At 39.1% G+C, this 20,400-nt stretch overlaps 1 protein-coding gene across 1 annotated transcript in view; it reads left to right on the top strand.

Moving 5' to 3' along the window:
* The window catches only part of LOC116893691 (ADAMTS-like protein 1), a 179,309-nt gene that overhangs the window by 62,925 nt on the left and 95,984 nt on the right, over window positions 1-20,400 (top strand). Inside the window, exon 4 of the mRNA XM_032895441.1 lies at window positions 3,807-4,043. Within this exon, the coding sequence (XP_032751332.1) occupies window positions 3,807-4,043 (237 nt within the window). The remainder of the gene's footprint in view (window positions 1-3,806; window positions 4,044-20,400) is intronic.

Here is a 20,400-nt window from a genome sequence, read left to right as displayed (position 1 = left end):
TAAACATAAAACTAATAAAGAAAATATATTTTAAGAGTTTACATTATAGCTTGAGCCATCTCATGTTCATACCAAATAAATGTTTAATTATATATATCTTAACCTGCCTAGTAAAAATTTACACTCCCACATGTATCAAAACCTTATGTGCTGCTTAGTAGAACCATTAAAGTAATAGAAGAGTCCAGAAGGCATTTTATATTTAAAAAAGAAAAAGCAATAGTGTTCTCTAATGCTTCTATGAATATAATAAGATTATCAGGGAAAGAACTGAAAAAAAAACTTTCCGACTGATAGCATAGTGAGACAGAATTGCTGACAATGTATGGATCATTTAAGATAAAAGAGTGTAGGGAAAGCCTCTCCATGGATGCATAGTCCAGGATTTTTATAGAGAATCTTACTCTAAAATCAATGAAGAAAATTGACCTGTCTGTGCTAGTTAGTTTTTATTGTCAACGTGACACAATTTAGAGTCACCTGACAAGAGAAAACCTCCATTAAAGAATTGCCCAACTCAACTTGGTCTGTGGCCAAGACTGTAACAGACTGTCTTGATTGATGATTAATATAGAGAGGCTCAGCCAACTGTGGGCAACACCATCTCTAGGCATGTGGATCTGTGTTATATAAGAAGACCATCTAAGCCCAGGCCACAGAGCAAGCCAGTAAGCATCATTCTCCCACGGGTCCTGTTTCAGTTCTAGTCCTGACTTCCCTCAATGATGGATTAGGACCTAGAATTGCAAGCTAAATAAACCATTACTCTTCAAGTTGTTTGGGTCTACCTCTCTTAGTACAGCAAAAGAAAATCAAATTAATACACTATCAAAAAAACCAGTCTAAAGTAAAAATATGATTCCCCTTTGTGGTTTAGTATTTAGAGTTTTAATTCAAATATATCATTTCCTCCCTTCTCTTTCTTCCCTCCAGTCTCTCCCATATCCTGTCTCTTCAGTCCCTCCCATGTTGCCCATAACTCCCCTCAAATTCATGACCTCTTCATCTCATCATCATTGTTTGTATGTAAATATCTAAATAATGTTTGCTGAGTCACCTTAGTGTTGATTGTGTGTATATGATTTCTGGGCTGACCACTTGGTATTAGATAACCATTTAAGGGGTACATCTCTGGGAAAGACGAATCCTCCCTCTTTCAGCAGTCCTTAGCAATTCTTTGTTTATGGGTGGGGTCTTTTGAGATTTCCCCTTCCACCTTAGCAACACCAAATGGTGTTGTCCTTATTCAGATCTCATTTAGGAAGCCATATAGTTGAGATATCTTAGATATAACTTCCCTGTAATTTCTGAGAGATCCAATCTTGCAGCAGACTTCCTGGTTCTCTAGCTCTAACAACCTATCTGATGGTGGTGTTCCCTGAGCCTTAGATGCAGGATTTGTGTTGTAACTGTCTCTACAGGAGTGATGGGACCCCACTATAGTTGATCTCTAGATTTTGACTAATTTTTCTGTGATGGTCTCCATCTGCTACAAAGATAAGTTTCCTGTTTGAGGAGTGAAAGGGCTAAACTTGCCTGTGTGTGTATGAGTAGGCTTAGAATGCAGCTAGGAATTATACTGATCTGATAAAGTCAAGGGTGTAAGTTCTCTTCTGAGATCTACAAGTCCATGATTAAGAGGACTTAAGTCTACTTAGATTAGACAGCTGTTGGTTACCACCAAGACATAAGTACCACTATTGTACCTTTAGAAAGATCTTGGCATGCTGGTCATTGATAGAAATCACAGTTGAGTGGTGCTATTGATTCCTTCCCTCCTTTATCAATTTGTTTAACACTTCTGGTACTATGAAAGCTAAACTTCAGAAGGGAGGCATTCAAGGTTAGAATCGACTTAAATCTTCTGACTTCTGTGTCAGAGGTGTGTGATGTCTTCAGCAATAGGGACTTATCTTCTACCTTTGGGAGGCAACCCAGGTCAATAGCAATAGTAATAGCCTACATTGTTTTGTGAGTATCTTGACCTACCCTAACCAACAACTCAAAAGGAGGTTTCTCATGCCTGGTACTGGGGTTTTTATTGGATAGTCATGGCTCATGGGATGATCATTGTCATCTCAAGGGTTATAATATCCTTTCAAATACATATATAAATATATGTCTATGTATACATTCATAAATATGTACATGTACACATTCATATTTATGTAATTTCCAGTAAATATAAAATAATATGGTTCATTGAGGCCTTTTCAAACAGAGTTATTTGTTCTTTATTTCTCTCCTGTATTGATCTCCCTTCCCTCCCTCCTGATTAAAGCCTTCACCCACCGGTTTTCCCTATATCTCCTGTTTTTAAAGTTTGATTGTATTTGCTCTCTCCTACTTTTATCATCCATTAGACAATAACCATTGTTAATTACAGTTTTATATTTTAAGTTTCCCTTATGAAATATACATTTAGAGAATTTTATTTTTCATCTGTCTCAGTGAGCATTATTTAAAATTTAAATTAATAGAATGTCCTAATTCTCTGGGGATTTTTTGTCAATCACTTCATTAAATACTCAAAGTGATTGCTGCTGGATATCTTCCTTGTGTTGGTCGATGGCTGACCTATGTTCATGACCTTCTCATATGACCTTGTGAGCTGAGTGGCCTTATTGCCTCTGGACAGAGTCCAGGAAGCCAGGTGTAAGAAGCTTCACTGTCACTCATCCATCTGTGGAGAACATCCATGTCCTTTCTTTCTGCTTCACTGCTGATCCTAAAGCAATTCACATAGAAATGATGGTCTATCTTCTTTGTTCCTCATATTAATTTTAGAAGCTATAATTCCTAAGTTCTAGGAAACAGCTCACAAATGGCCCCACATATTTTTTAAATAAAATTATCATAACTCTTTTTCTACTAGCTACTGAAATAAAGACTTGTCATAGGTCTAGGTAGGTGTGAAGGCTCATGTCCATAATCTCAATACTCAAGAGGCTGAGGCAGATAGGTCACTAGCTTCAGATCAGCTTGGGCTACAAAGTAAAAAGCAAGGCCTGCCCTGCCAATCAATCAATAAACAAATAAATAAACTTTAAAAGTCTAGGTGAGGTTTGAGACATAGCTACGTGGTTAAAAGCTCTGTCTACTCTTCCAGAGGACCTGGGTTCAATTTCTAGCACCTACATGTCAGCTCTCAACCATGTGAAATTCCAATTCCAAGAGATCTAACGCCCTCTTCTGGCCTCTGCAGGCATCGGGCATACATGGGGTGCACAATCATGCATGTAAGAAAAATTACCCATATTCATAAAATATTATTCTTTTTTAAAAATGTAAGGATCTAGGGATACAGCTCAACAACAAAACTCTTCTCTCTTGCCTAGAGTACATGAAGTCATCACTTTAATCCCCAATATGACAAAAACCAAATGAACCATTATCATATCTCTCTTTTTCATGATGGAAGGAGGCAAAAACACTATCGGCTATCTAAAATTAGAAGGAATTGAAATGTCACAATGTTAACGAGTTTGTGGATGAGCAGACATCATTTAGAAAGTATTTCAAGATGTCTATTTTGCCCTCATGTCAACCCAAAGATTTATTTCAATCTAGTTACATTTTAATTTGACTTTAATGAGAAAAATCTATCAAAGTTATTTCTCAGATCTTTATATTTTAAGGGCCTAAATAATCATGTAACCTTTAAAGAGACACAGTGAAGTCCATCTGTGATGATTAGGATATTCACTTTGTTTTCTACAAGTGTCACAGACCACACAGCTCTTCCAACTTTCTAATTGTTTTTTTTCTCATAATATCTACTTGTGCCCTTTTCTCCTCTCCTCCAGGACTGCCCACCAGAAGCAGGTGACTTCCGAGCTCAACAGTGTTCTGCTCATAATGACGTCAAGTACCATGGCCAGTTTTATGAATGGCTTCCTGTATCTAATGACCCTGACAATCCATGTTCACTCAAGTGCCAAGCAAAAGGAACCAGCCTGGTTGTTGAACTAGCACCGAAGGTCTTAGATGGTACTCGATGCTATACAGAATCACTGGACATGTGCATCAGCGGCCTATGCCAAGTAAGTGCTGATCTCTTCCCATGTAACGTGTCCAGAGGTGTCATGCCTGCACAGAGATAAGATTCTGAAAGCTACTCAGTTTGCCTGCAAGGAAATAAGTTTCTGAGAGTTCCTCAGTTACCTCCTGGAGTTTATAAAGAGTAGCAGATTTCAAGACTGTAATTTCAGAAAATGGTTTGCATTGGTGTTATGGAAATGCAGACCACAGGTGGGCTTTGTTTGTTAGTTTGTTTTCTTCCTTCCTTGAATGATACTTGAATGACAGAGGATAAAAATTCTTGACTATTGTACTTTAATGATGAAGTTTGAAATTACCTATAGCTTGAATGTTCCTGATACTTGGAAAGGGGTGGATGGAGGAAGGGCATAGGGAAGAAGAGATGTGTGTGTGTGTGTGTGTGTGTGTGTGTGTGTGTGTGTGTGTGTGTGTGTGTGTGTGTTTTCAGACATTTATTTTCCTGCATATAGAATTTCAGACTCAGGGAGGTGAATGCAGCTCCTTGCTGCCTGAAACTATGTTGAAAACTCATACAAGTTGAAGCAAAAGGCCAGGCCTGACATTTAACAACTAGGCTGAGTTTCAGAATAGGGATTGGTTTCTGGTATTAGTTCGTCAGAGCGTCCTTGAAGACTCAGCAAGGCAACAAAGTGCTATGTTAGTCCATTTGCCATGAACCTGTCTTCCTCACTTTCAGGCTCACAATTTAGCATGTGATGAGCAATTTACATTTTAGAGTGATCAGGTTCTCCAAGTGCTATTCTTCACTATATTCTTTTAAGTGTCACAGTACAGACATTTTAAGACTGTTTGCCTCAAGTGGGAGGACATTGAGTCTGAATCCGTGGCATAGCATCTTCAAATACGATTTAAGAAAAATGAAATGTGTGATTTGTTTTAAATTTACATTTATTTAAAACTTAAATCTACATATTGATTTACAACGAAAACGCCGTTTAAATTGTTATGAGACATGAGCTGTGAGATAAGGTTTTATGCATGAGGGAGGAAAGCAGATGCAGTCAGTCTTGTGTGGGTTAGGACAGTGGTGGAGGAGGGAGCATGCAGGGTTTTTCCTAGAGGAAAAGGGAGAGATTCATATAGCAGACATTTCTTTGTATATGAGATAAATTCCAAGTGTAAATGTGAATGTGGGGTTTTATTCTTCTCAAGATTGCAAGGGTCTTAGAGAATAGCCGCATACCTTTAAAAGCTATGTGGGTAGAACATTATTTGTGTTATTTTATAACTGTTTGCAAAATTATTTGTGATTATTTATAAATAGCCCTACCCAGGCTGGAAAGATGGCTGACTCGGTGGTTAAAAGTATGTCCTTCTTTGCAGAGGACCTGAGCACCATGTTAGGAGATTTACAACCACCTGTAACTTACCTCCAGTGGTTCCAATACCCTCTTCTGGCCTCCACAGATACCGGCATATGCACATGGCATAACTCATACAGATACACACAAAAATAAAACAAAAATTAAAAATACCGCCATTAAGGGTTCTTGATTTTTTTTTAGAGTGGAATTAGGAAATATGTATAAATGCCAGCAATAGTAAAGAATCATAAAGCTATAGGCATGGAAAAGACTGTACTGCAAGGGATGGAAGTTAGGGTCCCTCCTCCGTGTCCTCTGCGTGACTGTCTTGTAAATAAAAATCCAAGGGCTAGCAAATGTGCACAATCTTGTGACAATTACATCATGTCAGAAATGGGACTACGTTCCAGATCTTCTAATATCCATGTCAGTGTTGTTTCTACAATCCTGCATTTGCAAATGAACCAAAGTCAACAAGACAGGTCAGCAAATTAGGTTTCGATTGTTTCTGCTGCAGGACAGCTCAGTCTGGCAAGTTTCCCCACTGGGCTCTTCCTGCCAGCTGGCCTCATGTACCTTGGTCACTAAAAGAAAATTCTATCTCAGCAGCTGAAAAAAAAAAAAAGACGGATAAATATGGAGAGATAGTGCTCTGCTGTGAATTATAAGGGCGTCTCTTTAACTTAGATTCACACAATTCTGATTTGCTTGATTTGGAAGGAAATGTAAATTGTTTAAAGCAGTGCCTCTCAACCTTTCTGACGCTGCAGCCCTTTAACACCGTTCCTCATGATATGGTGACCCCACCCCGCAGCCATAAAATTACTTTTGTTGCTACTCCAAAACTATAATTTTGCTACTGTTATGAATCATAATGTAAATATTTGTGTTTTCCAAAGTCCTTAGGCAACCCTTATGAAAGGATTGCTCAATGCCAACCCGAAAAGGTTCACAACCCACAGGTTGAGAACCACAGATTTAAGATAAATGTGATCAGTACATAGAGATTACTACCGAATATTACTGATTTATTTCTCAGGTAAGGGGTGATGCCATGGTGAGGTAGGAAATCTCAGATTTCCTTGGAACACTAAAAAGTAGCATGATTTGACCAGGGAGAGATTGGATCACAGGCTGAAAGTGAGCACAAAGTGATAGTTTTATAAATAATCATGGAAGCATGCATGGCAGATAGGACTTCAATAAACAGTAAATGCCAAGAGAGACTTTTAGTCATGGAAACACAAACTCCAAATTCTTCTTTAGAAAGATCATTACAGCCTCAGTTATAAGAAGCCTGAAGTAGACAGCCCTGGAGCCATGGAGACCAGTTCTAATGGAGGGTCCTGTACCATCCAAGGCACTGCACCAGTCCTTTCCTGGGTAAAAACAGCAGGAACAGAAAAGGAATGAAACCTGGAATGAAGGAGAGGGAAGCTTTAAATCAAATTAATCCCACGTCAAAAACTGAAAGCTAATGTGGATTCATTAAGGGTGTAAGCTCCTGTGTGCTTCAGTCAAGCCAACCTGAGGACAGGGGAGGCAGAGGTGATTGGTGGATGAACAGAGATGAGCTGAGGCCACTGAGGTAATGGAGAAATAGAGATTACATTGTGTACACTCTTGGGAGGACAAGCGAAAGTAATCAACAAAAGAAAAGCGGAAAATTTCCTCTCTGCTGAGCTAAAATACACAAATTCCATCCTCGTCACAAAGCAATCATTTAGCTGGGTTTGCTTCAGTGGTTTGTATTTTCATCTTAGTAGAAAATGTCTTACCTTAAAACACACTTGGGAATCAGTAGCTTAAATGTGAAGTTATACAAACCAGTTCTCCTAGTCCCCTGAAAAACACACTTTTGGCCTCATTTCCCCTTTCTCTTTCCTGCCCCATGTGTCGAAGATATTTGGCCTTTTGTCCAACTTTTTGGTTTCAAAGTTTTCAAAATCAGCTTTAGTATATACAAGACCAGCAATACGAGTCACGAACTATGAAGAATAACTTTGCGAATTAAGAATGGCCTTGATAGAAGTTGATACATGCTACAGTGGCTTCTCATTCGCAAGCACCCGTTTATTTCCAGTCTGTATGTCTAATCCCTCTCCATGAGCCATTTCCTCAAAACTATTTGGTTCTTCATCTCGATAACGAAAGCATGGAGGCCCAGGGTAGTACTAATAAGAAGAGAACTCCAGCAAAGGAGGGCACTGTCCTCTTCTGGAAACTGGGAGTCTGGGCTAATAAGTGGATCAGCTCTATATGCTGTAAATTTGCATCAGGAAAATCTTAGAAATGTTACTATTTATGCCACACACCTCCTCCTCTTGATCCTCTTCCTCCTCCTTCATAATAGCCGAGCAGCACAAAGGGAGGCAATATGTTCATTCATCTGACTGTAGTAGCAGTGATCAGTGTGTGTGTGTGTGTGTGTGTGTGTGTGTGTGTGTAGACAGACATCCAGTGTTTATGACTGCTGTGGGTGTAAGCTTGTTTGTATGATAATACACATATTTTACATTCTTCCTTCAAGGAATGCCCTCCCTGTTAATGTTAATGACTCTGTGATAATCAGAGACAGCACAAGTCCAGGAGGTGAAGGTGTAGCTAATGTCTCAGCAAAATGGTAAATGCTGGGACCTTTAGGACAGCCCTTAAGGCTGTGGGAAAGAACTCTAAAAACATGGGTTCAAAAATATATAATTTCTCAAAAATAAGGATGCACTATGAATTATATGAGGGGCTTCACCAATCTAAAGGAACAACACCAGCTAGGCAGTGAGACAACTTCTCAGAAAGATACTAAGGAAGTGGATGAAGAGATTTAGGGAGCAGGGATCAAATGAGATCCTACCAAGCTAAGTTTTTTTGTTTACGCTTACAAAGAAAGATTTGTGAATTCAGGGTCAACCTAGGACAGAACAAGTTAAGCCCAGGTGTGGTAGAAATAGTAATTTCCAGACAGGTTCCCACCCAGCTAGTTTATACTCTGAACTTAACAGAAACAGAGACATCTCTGAATTCTCCTGCAATATTAAAATAAAATATGTGCTTGCTGTCTCCTAAGAATTAATGGGCTGGGTCACAGGATATGTATTCATAGGATAACAAAAAGGAAACCTGGAGTAAATGACTGGATTGATAAGTAAAATAAAAGAATTGACTTATGATCTGCAAGAGATAAGCTATCCAGAGAATTTTTTAGACTAAAAAAAGAACTGCTTAGATTGCTGTCTTGAGCAGAAAAGAGAGAGAAAAGGAGAGAGAGAGAGAGAGAGAGAGAGAGAGAGAGAGAGAGAGAGAGAGAGAGAGAGAGAGCGCTGCTGTCTGGTGTTCTCCAGAAGAGCAGAACAGGGAAAAGGCAATCTGGAAAACTGTCTCAAGCAGAACATAGCTTGACCCATCATCATCAGCTTGGACCCACAATTTGACTTTGAGTCATTTGTTTCACTCCTGCCAGACACCCCTTTCTCAGATCCCTTCTCCAAGCCAACACTTGTTCTTGGCAGGATTATATGACTTACTCAGGGTTACCCAACTCTACCTGGTTCCCAGGAGCCAATCCCTTCTGCCACAATTAGGTGCACCAAGACAAGGATCACTTGGTAATAGTCCCCCAGTTTGACTGCATACAAGAATCACCTGGAAAGCACTTATGAGACATAGCCCTTAAGACCCAGACACCCAGACATCCAAATTTTTGAGTTCTGTCTTTAAAACTATGATTCTGTGGCAAAGTCAAATTCATGAACTATTTATAGATAGGACAGCAGGTAGGATTTAAAGATAAAGGACAGGAGGTAGAATCTGACCCTTCTTTAACCAACTCTATGGTTTTGGTCAAGGTATGCTGTCTCCTAAAACTGTTTTAATCTAAATGAGAATGCATCACCAACCAGAGTACAGAGTAAGTGAAGTCCTTGCTGTGCAGCTGTAGACAGCTGTGGAAATGTGGAAGACCCTGAAGATTCTAGTTAGATGGCACTGGAATACTGATTTCCAGGAAGATGAGGAAAGGAGGAGGGAAGGAGGAAGGAAAAAGGAGCAAGATGAAGGGAGGATAGCATAGGGGTAGGATGCTTACCTAGCATTCCCTAGGTACAAGCTTCCCTCCCCAGAACTGTACACCAGAACCGAAACAAGAATGTCTACAACTACTCTCAATACCATCGCTTCTCAGCTGGAATGTTAGTAACTAGATGGGGATTAGGACCCAGCTCTACACCGAAGCTCTTTGCATGGAATCTAGAATCCCTTGTGAGATAATCACCTCCCTGTACTTTCCCCTTTCTTACCAAACACTGCAACTGTCTCCAGCAGGACTTTCAGAAAGTGTTTTTGGAAAACACTCCCTTGAAAATGATCTAGTCCACCCTTAAGACAGGGCTGAACTGAGCTGCGAGCTTCTCCCAGGGCTTCACAGTTAGTTAACAGCCCACGAAGGTCAGGGAGTGGCTGTGTTTATCAACATTCTGAAAATATGTTCTCAGTGTTACTGCTTCAGCACATCCCACGGGCTAAGATTTTTGTCCAGCTTCATTCTGTCATCAATATTATGAAAGTGACTATACCTTTCAAACTACCCTCCCATTCCCTCCCGCCCTCCCCATAATCCTCCCCTGGGGCTCACTATGGGTGTGTATTCTCACCTTAGGTTGAAAAACACTGACATGTTTAGTTGCTTATTTTTGCATTAGATGTAGATAGGAGGCAAGGCAAGAACAGGAAAGCAAGTTTGAATACTTAAGGCCAGAGGCTCTGAAGTCAGCACTGCATGAGCAGCACCCTAAGCGTCATCATTTGTTGGTCTATCACTTGGAGCAAAATTATAGGCCCCAGCGGAAAGCAAGGCACCATTGTTAAAAATAACACATACACAACTCACTGAACACAGAGCCTATCTAGACCCTTCATTTCTACTGGCTAAGAAGACTTCCTTGTTGAAAACTAATTTTTCATTCATAAGTGCTTATCAACAGGAGATAGTTTCTGAACTATGAATGGTAGCATGTGCCTGCTTCTTTCAGTTGTAGGACCTATCTGGTGCAGACCCTTGAAGGCCCTGAATATGCTGCCCCAGTCTCTGTGTGTTTCACTGGTGGTGTTGTGCCTAGAAGGCCTGGTTTCCTTAATGTCCTTGATCTCTGGTTCTTTCTACTTCCTCTCCCATGGGTTTTCTGAGTCTTGAAGAGAGGGATTTGATGGGAACATTCTGTTTAGGGCTGAGTGTTCCAAGGTCTCTCATCGTCTGCATGTGTCTAGCTATACATCTCTGTATTTGTTTCCACCTGCTTCAGGAGAAAGCTGCTTTGATGATGGACAAAGATGACACTAACTTATGAATATAGGAGAATGTCATTAAGAGTTCCTTTTGTAGAACAGTAGTATTTGATTTTCCCCTAAGTCCCTGGGCTATCTAGACTCAAGTTCTTGGCCACCCAAGCAGAGCTGAAAATGGGTTCCATCTCATGAGGTAGTCCTTAAATTAAATCAGGTAATGATTGGTTACTCCCACAAGCTTTGTGTGAACATTACACTAGTATATCTCACAGATATGACACCACTGTAGGTCAAGGATTTGTAGCTGGATTAGTGTTTATGTTTCTTTGGTTTCTTGCAGAGTACTTTCTAGCACTGAGCACTAGCAACGGGGTGAAGGCTCTATGTAGCCACCAGCTTGACTTCCCCATGTTCAATTAGTTGTGTGGATGTTTTCTTCAACAATGGGGTCTTACTGTCAGTTTACAGAGAGCAACTTATAGTCTCAACAACAGACTGGGGCCTTTGGGATTTTCATGGGACCTCTTTGACCAACAACTCAATTATATATAACCCAATCCCAATATGAAAGCTTCATTTGGTGACAAGAGATGGCCATTTGGAACTGTTTGCCCCATTATTTGGCAATTTCATTTAGAACTTCTTCATATATGTATATATTTTAGAAAGTTTCTATTATATTAGGTTTCCATACTACCCCTAAATTGTTCCCTAATTTTCTAATCCTCTCCATATTCCTTCCCTCGTCCCCTTCCTGCCCCCCTCCACTTGATCCTCCTATTCCAATCTCCAATATCCCTCATCCATCCATAACTATCTATTCTATTTCTCTTTCTTACAGAGAGAGCAATCTGTCTCCCCAAGTCCTTTATTCTATACCTAACCACAGTGGTTCTAGGGATTATAGGTAAGTTATCGTTGATTTAAAAGCTAATATCCACATACAAGTGAATATACACTATTTTGTCTCTCTTAGTCTGGGTTACCTCATTCAGTATGATTACTTTCTAGTTTCATCCACTTATTTGCAAAATTCGTGCTTTTATTTTTTAATGCTTGAGTAATACTCCATTATGTAAATGCACCGCACTTTTTTATCCATTCTTCTGTTGAAGTTGTTTCCAATTTCTAACTCTTCTAAATAAAGCAGCAATGAACATTGTTAAACGAGTGTCTCTGGTAGAATGAAGAGTCTTTTGGGTATATGCCCAAGAGTGGTATAGCTGTTCCATACTTTGCATACACATACAATAAGGGATGAGTGTTCTTATTCCACATCCTCACCAGCATGAGCTGCCACTTGATTTATTTATCTGAGCCATTCTGACAGATGAATCTCCAAGTAGTTTTGATTTGCATTTCCCTGATGACTAACATTTCTTAAGTGATTCTCAGCCCTTCGAGTTTCCTCTTCACTTGATCTTAGCCAAAAGGCAGAGAAGTGATCGAGTTTCCTCTGTTTACATTTGTATCCCATTTCTTAATTACCTTATTTGTTTAATTTATACCCACTTTTTGGGTTCTTTATATATGTGGGATATTAGTCCTCTATTGGATATGTAGTTGTGAAAATCTTTTCCAATTTGGTTGACTGCCTTTTTGTCTGAGGTGTTCCTTGCCATACAGAAGCTTTTCAGCTTCATGAGTCCCATTTATTGTTGATATTTGTGCTTGTGCTAATGGTGTTTGGTACAGATAGTCTTTTCCTGTGCAAATAAGTTCCAGGCTATCCCACACTTTCTCAACTCTCAGATTTTGGGTTGAGTTATTTGATCAGCTTGTAGTTCAGTTTGGAAAATCATGATCAGTACTAATCTATTTGCATTCTTCTACATGCAGCTGTCCAGTTTGACATACGCCATTTGTTGAAAATGTTGTCTCTTTGTCTTTAATGTGTATTTCTAGCTTCTTTATTTATTTTATTAGCTGTCCATAAGTGTGTGGATTTATGTCTGAGTTTTCAATTTGATTTCATTGATCAACATGTCTGTTTTCTCCCAATATCATGATGTTTTTATTGCTATAGTTCTGCAATACAACTTTATAGCAGGACTTCACAGACCCATCAGCTATATGCATAATGACACAGAGGCTTACTAATGTCCTAAAGCTTAGGCCTTAGCTTGGCAATCTCCTGACTAATTCTGACTAATTCTGGCCAAGTCTCCCTTTCTGTTCTGCTTTGGTCCATCCATCCACCTCTTGTATCCACTGACAAATCTTCTGCCTCTCAATTCTTCTCCCAGAGTCCCTCTCTCTGCCCAGAAGTTCCACCTTCCACTTCTGGCCCAGCTATTGGCCATTATATCTTTATTAAAACCAATCAGATAAAAGTCTAGATGGCCTTAAGCAGGCAAGGAAGGAACAAGTATTTGCAATATATGAGAGTGATGATGAGCCATTAGTTTCATAAAACACATTGGGCAATGCTCCTTCTGTTTCAATTTTATGTAATAGTTTGAAAAGCATTGGCATTAAGTCTTCTTTGACAGTTCTGTGCTGGAATTTTCTGATCTTAATTATTGCTTCTGCTTCACTAGGGATTATAGGTATGTTCAACTTGTTTATCTGATCTTGATTTAAATTTAATAAGTGGTATGTGTGAGAAAATTATCTATTCCTTTTAGTTTCTGATTTGAAAAAGTACAGGTAAAGTTAACAGTCTTTGGAAAAGGGTTTGTCAATTTTATTGATAGTCTCAAAGAACCAACTCTATTTCACTAGTCTTTTGTATTGTTGTTATTGTTATTTCTATTTTTATTGATTTCAATCCTGAGTTTGATTATTTCTTGCTGTCTGTTCCTTTGGTTGTGATAGCTTCTTTTTGTTCAAGAGCTTTCAGTTGTGCTGACAAGGTATAAGTATGAAATCTCTACACTTTTTTAATATAGGCACTAGTATTATGTACTTCCTCTTAGAACATCCCCCATTGTGGTCCATAAGTTTGGGTATGCTTGTATTCATTTCATTGCATTCAAGAAAAACTTTAATTTCTTTATTTCTGTCCTTGCCTCATTTTTTATTAGGTGGTGAGTTGTACAGTCTTCATGAGTTCTTTATGGTGTTTCTTTTCTTTTAATATCCAGTTTTAATCTGTAGTAATCAGATAAGACTCATTTTGTGTCTGAATATGTAATAAATTTGGAGAAAGTTTCATGAGATGCTAAGAAGAAAGTGTGTGTGTGTGTGTGTGTGTGTGTGTGTGTGTGTGTGTGTGTGTGTCAGACATAAATATCTGGAATGTCTATTTGGTTTATATATCAATTATCTCCAGCATGTCTCTGTTTAGTTTTGGTCTGGATGACATGTCTATTGATGAGAGTAGAGTACTGAAGTCTTCCACTATCAGTATGTGAGGGTCAGTATGTGATCTAAACTATAGTAATGTTTCTTTTATGAACTGTGTGCCCTTGTGATTGGTGCATAAATGTTAAGAACTGCATTGTCCTCTTGTTGAATTTTTTCTTTGATAAGTATGCAGTATCCCTACCTATCTCTTGTAATTGAGATTTTGGTTTGATGTCTATTTCACCAGATATTTAAATGGCTATACCAGCTTACCTTTTATCCATTTTCTTGGAATATATCTTTCCATCCTTTTACCCTGAGGTGATGTCTTGATGTTAAGGTGAGTTTCTTGGAGTTTTCAGAAGCATGGATCCTATTTTTCCCATCCGTTCTGTTAGTCTGTGCCATTTTATTGGGGAATAGAGATCATTGACTTTGAGCTTTATCAATGAGCAGTGTTTGTTGATTCCTGTAACTTAGGGTAGTGACTATGGTGTGTGTGTGTGTGTGTGTGTGTGTGTGTGTGTGTGTGTGTGTGTGTGTGTGTGTTTCCTTTCTCTTGATCTCTTGATTTGCTGCACTGCTATTATTTATTTTCTGTTTTCTTAGGTATGGTGAATCTCTTTAGGTTTGTGTTTTCCTTCTAGTAAATTCTATATGTATGGGTTTATTGTTAGATGGTGTTTAAGTTTGTTTTTATCAGATTTTCCCCATTTATGGTGATTGAAAGCTTTGCTGAGTAAAGTAGTGTGAGCTGGTCTCTGTGGTGTCTTAGAGTCTACGGCACATCTATCCAAGTTCATCTGGCTCTTAGAGCCTCCATTGAGAAGTCAGGTATAAGTAATAGTTACACCTTTAAATGTAACTTGGTCTTTTTCTCTTGCAGCTCTTAATATTCTTTCTTTGTTGTATATAGTTAGTGTTTTAATTATTTGCTGAAGGAAATTTCTTTTCTGCCCTAGTCTGTTTGATGTTCTGTATGATTCTTTTACCTTGATAGCCATCTCCTTAAAAATTAAGGAAAATTTCTTTTATAATTTTGTTGAAAATATTTTCTGTGCCTTTGACCTGGATTTTTTTCTCCTTCCTTTATTCCAATTATTCTTAGATCTAGGTATTCCAGATTTCCTAGATATTTTATGCCAAGAGGTTTTTTTTTTAAGATTTAACACTTTCTTTGCCCAAGGTATTAATTTCTGCCATCATGTCTTCAATGCCCGAGGTTCTTCTTCCATCATTTGTATTCTGTTGGTGAGGCTTGCCCCCGGGATTTCTGTTCAAGTTCCTAGATTTTTCCTTTCCAGATATTCCTTAATGTAGGTTTTCTTTATTGATTCTACTTCCACTTGCAGGTCTTAAGCTGTTTTATTCATTTCCTTCCACTGTTCATGTTCTCGCAGATTTCCTTAAGGATTTGATTCATTTCCTTTTTAAGGACCTCTATCATTCATAGAGGCTGTTGTATGCTCTTAATCTGGTGCTTTAGCTATGTTTCAATACTCAGGGCCTATTGTAGCTGGGTTGCTGGGCTCTAGTAGAGAAATACCACCCTGGCTAGTGTTGATTGTATTTTTACACTGGTATGTAGGTATCTGGGTTTAGGAAGATTGTAATTCTAAGTGTTGGTAACCAGTCTTGTCTTTGTTGTGTGGGTGTTTTCTTCCTCAGTTTCTTTTGCCCTCTAGGGTTATTAGGAGGGTATGGTGTCTGTGTATTTCCTGGTAGGAGATTCTTCTGAGTTCCTAATAGGTGGGGTACGGGAGTTTCACATAAAATGTGTTTCTAGGTATTGGGAGCTGGCACTTGGGGATGGGAGCTGAGAGGATCCATTGGAGGGAGAAGGCAGGGTATACTAAGTCCTCTAGGGATGGGGACAGAGAATGAGGAGAGAATAGAAAGGAGATGAGAGGAGAAGAGAGGAGAAGAGAGGAGAGGAGAGGAGATATCTGAAGCTCACTCACTTGCTTTCCTGGCCTACTTGCTTCCCAGAAAAAAGCTGCTGGAGTTGGGGGCTGGGATAACCACATGAGTAGGGAAGAAGGTTGGAGTTGAAGATCTACATGATCCACTGTAGATGGGGGAAAGGGGAGAAGGAGGCCACAACAGGAGCTCTGGTACAGAGATGAGGGTGATACTGGGAAATGGGATTGGAGGAGAGGAGTAAGAGGTGAAGATCTGTGGTTAAACAACTTTCCTCCCTGGCCAGAATATGCTATACATTCCCAATGAGTATCTGCTGGTGTTGGGGCTGACTTTGAACAATCAGTAGAGGGAAGAGAGTTTGCAGGGGAACATCTATGTGATCCTCTGGAGACAGAAGCAGGGAGACCACAGAGCTGGAGATGGGACTGGGGAGTTTGATTTGGAGGAGAGAGGGGAGAGGCGAAGATCTGCAGTTAGCCGTCCTGCTTCCCTATCAAAAGTGGGCTGTGGGTTTCCAGGGAGTGCCTAGTAGAGTTTATTTTCAATAAAAGAAAAAATATTAGCCTCAGTTTCCTCTCTGCAGTATGAGAATAATTGTCACTGATAAGATGGCTGTGGAGATTAACTGACCAACTGTGTGTATAGTGCTTATACTGGGCTTAGTAAATAACAGCTGTTAGTACTACCAGTCCCCAAGCTCCTTCTTGTCTTTGTCTTTTCCTTCCGTGTGGCTGTGTGGAATGCACAATTCCATATGTTTATGCATATCTCAGGGGACACTGGCTCCCTGAGTGAACAAACTTGCCCTATTTGCTTTCCTAGGCATCTTTAACTAACAGTTCCATGTTATCCCATTATCCGCTCCAGCTCCAGGGCAGTGAATTGTGTCCTGTGTAAAGCTAATGAACCATCACAAACAGGACCAGCTCTATTAGTACTGTGGCAAGTCACTGATTTTCATTATCCAAATGCCCACCTTTAAATATGTTACAAAGCACAAAGCCAGGTTGTGTTTTAAGAAACAGCATAGATTTGCAGATAGAACGTGTGCTGCCATTTAAAATAATTTTGAGGTTATTTTCAAAGAAAGTAGAGAAAAATCAGTTTTAGTTTTATAGTTAAAACTAAAACTAGGATTCACCAGCTGATACGTACTATAGATATATAGAAAGTAAAGTAGGACTGTATATAACTGCAGACAAATTTTTCTATCAAATCCACATATTTATAGCATTTCCTGATGCTGTTTTAGAAAACAAAGCATTCCAAAAATGAAAAGGAGAATTCCTTTCAAGTCATGCCTTTGATAATGTTTTTAAATGAGTGGTACAGTAGAGAAGCAAACGATACATGAAATCAGGGAGTCTTTATGTCTACTGCTCTTTGGCTGCATTAAAATGAACCATAGTTATACCAAAGGAGTTCTTTTCATATTTAATAATTCCTGGGGCGAGCGGTTTGAAATGAATTAAATGGAATGATTATTTCTCCATCTCTGTCTGTGACCTGAGTCACTAGTATCAAATGTCTTCCAGTTAGTCCAAAGGCGGTGATGTCAGAAGTGATGAGCTGGCCATTTCTCCCCATGTTTTATAACTGAATTCCGAGTGGAAGCATCATGTTGCATAGTCTGTTTTTCTCCCCTTTGCCTGAGACATTAAAGATAAAGAAAACTGCTACTAACTGGTTGGACGCAGCTGCTGTGAGCCTGGACTTCCTGCTTCCTGCAAGGCTCTGCTATATGTTGGCTAACGAGAAGGCAAAGCTGAACTGCATCTTCTCTCAGGGATGATGCATTTGTAGACTCAATGATTTGACTTTTATTTATTCACTTATCAAATTTTTACTTGGTTTTTAATGATGTGATGGGTACTGAAAGTATTTAAATGGACAGGAAGTAAAGAGCAGTCCGGCTGTCCCAGAATTTGTACACTGCAGGGGAAGGGGGTTTAACTGTCCCTGTTTACCCTGTAAGTCAGGTCCTCTTTCTAAGAATGGGTTTGACTTTATTTCTCATCTCCTTCAACCATTTGGCTGCCCCCTTCAACTTACTCTTCAGTCAGAGTCTATCCCAATTTCTTTTCTGTTCATGAGTATGTTTGGTTATTAACTTAGAATACCATTAGTACGTTATTAACTTAGTCCTAATCTGTAAGAATTTGGGGTATCTTAGGTTGTTTTGTTCACACATGCTACCACTGCCGTGTGAGTCACATGACCTGATCTTACAGACAGACCAAATTTCTTTGCATTGTGTCCTTCTTGACTATGTGGCTTAAAACAAGAAAAATTATTCTCTCATATTTTTGGAAACTAGAAATCTGAAATCAAAGTGCTATGGGGCCATATTTTCCCAAGGCTCTGGGTAGAACCTAGTACATAGAGAGGAATCTTCACATGTTACCTGAGGTCACTTGCACTCAAAGAAAGAGATGATTGAAAAGTCAAAATAGTGTCTAGAATTGTTAAGAATCGAAAAGGCAGAAGACAAAATAGATTGTTAGGACTTTACATATATACATGAAATGTGGGGGATTGTTGTATTGAAGGTGACACAGTGGTATTAATTAATTTGAGTGGAAAGAAGACAGAATAATGTAAGCCCCTTAGCAAGAGTCTTCTGAGTGAGTCAGTGGGTGGGAATAAGACAAAGACAGTGAAAAGAAAAGAAGAGAAAAGAAAAGAAAAGGTTTCTGAGAACAAATCAGGAGGCTTGATGAATAGTTAAAGGTAATACAAGAGAGAAAAAGAGAGATTTGAAGATGAAGCCAAGTATGCTACCATTATGTTGAGATAGAAGAGAGGACTAACCATTCACATGTGACCATGAGAGAGGATGATGAAGTAATGATGTTTGGTGACAGTCTGCTACTCTTTACTCAGTGAATTCGCATCTTGTCTTCTATCTTAACTCTTTTTCCAATGAAAGTTTATCTTCCTCAAGCTAACACAATCATCAGTCTATTTATATATGGCAAAAAAGGGTTAGATTAGACAGTTCTGTGTCTGTGTTAAGTAACAAATCAGTCCATACTGATCCAAATCAGTCCAAATCAGTCCATAGGAAACAATAGAGTCAGAATGGTATAGAGTGTTTTGAAGGGCACTGAGGTATCTTTGGTTTTTGCAAGTTAAAGCATAGAGAGAGCATTCCAGAGACTCGGCCATCTTTTAGTATTCCTTGATTATTCAAATGTCATTACTGTTTCTGGAAAAGATTTCTTCGTTTCATCAGAAATATTTTTTTACATCTTATTACTCAGTTTGTGGTGTGCAGAGTACCTAAAGCTTTGTGGAAAAAGTTTTTTGTTGTTCATTACTAGGGATCTAGTGTGTCTCATATGCTGAACAAGCGTGCTACCACTGGGCCGTATGCCCAGCCTCTTTGTCCAGGTTGGCCTTAAACTTGCTCTGTAACACAGACAAGCCCTGAACTTGCTTCTACCGCCCAAGTAACCAGAGATACACACTTACACCATCGAGCTCAGCTTTTTAAAAATAGAGTCTTACTACATATGTCAGCTGTCCTGGAACTATGTAGTACAGGCTGGCCTTGAACTCGGGTCCTCTTGCCTTAGGCACGCAGGTGGTGGGATTATGGGCATGTACCATCCCCAACATAAAAATGTGAAAAACATATCTATTTAGTTTATTTTTTCAATTTAAACATAGGCTAAGAAAATCTTGATTTTTCTATTGATTTTGTTTGACCAAAAACAGTGAAACACTTAAGAAAGATTAAATCTAACTTACAGAATCCACAATTCAATTGTATCATTTTAATGCTAACCACATCTTAGAGTTTGGTCATGCTTATCGCCTTGTGCTCTGGTTCCTATACTGTGGCAGAATTTTATTTCCAGTTTACAGATGATGGGATTTATTTCACAGGGGTATACAACTAGAAAAGGGCTGTGCTAAAGTCAGACTCTGTTCCTTCTGTTGCAAGGCCTCCTCTCCTTGAGGGGACAGGTATTAATAATGAAACAGCTGATAGGGGTAGGGATATATTCTCTCAAGTGGGGGGCGTTAGGACCTAAGAATTCTGTGTTCTATTAATACATTTTTCCTTGATCAGGCAGTTTTCTTAGTTCATTTTTTGATGCTTTGTTTGATTGATGACTCTTTGGATTATTTGAAACACTAAATATATCAAATGCTCCCTGATCACCTTTAAGAGTTTTAGCATTGTTAGTGACAACACCAACTCCAATTTGGCCATCCCTACGATGTTCACTCTGACACCATTGCTGATTAAATAGGTCCCTGGGTCTGTGTTCAGCCTTGATAAATCACTAGACATGCAAACAGAACACAGAAAGTTGTGACGCTTGTGGTTGTAGTTTGTTACAAGGCCTCTTCCCTGACCAGCCAAGGAAAGGGATGCATAGAACAGTGTCAGGGAGAAACTCAAAGACCACCGTGCCTTTTCACAGTAGGACAGTGCAAGTAACACTTCTCTCAGTAACAGAGCACGACGGTATTCATGGAATATTGACTTTCAGAAAAATGTACCACAACGCAGCTCTGGGTGTGCATAGCTTTT

This window comes from Rattus rattus, chromosome 1 (genome assembly GCF_011064425.1).
Source record: "Rattus rattus isolate New Zealand chromosome 1, Rrattus_CSIRO_v1, whole genome shotgun sequence".
NCBI lineage: Eukaryota > Metazoa > Chordata > Mammalia > Rodentia > Muridae > Rattus > Rattus rattus.
The sequence above is the reverse complement of the archived record's forward strand: the minus strand, read 5'-3'. Positions and strand labels throughout refer to the sequence as shown.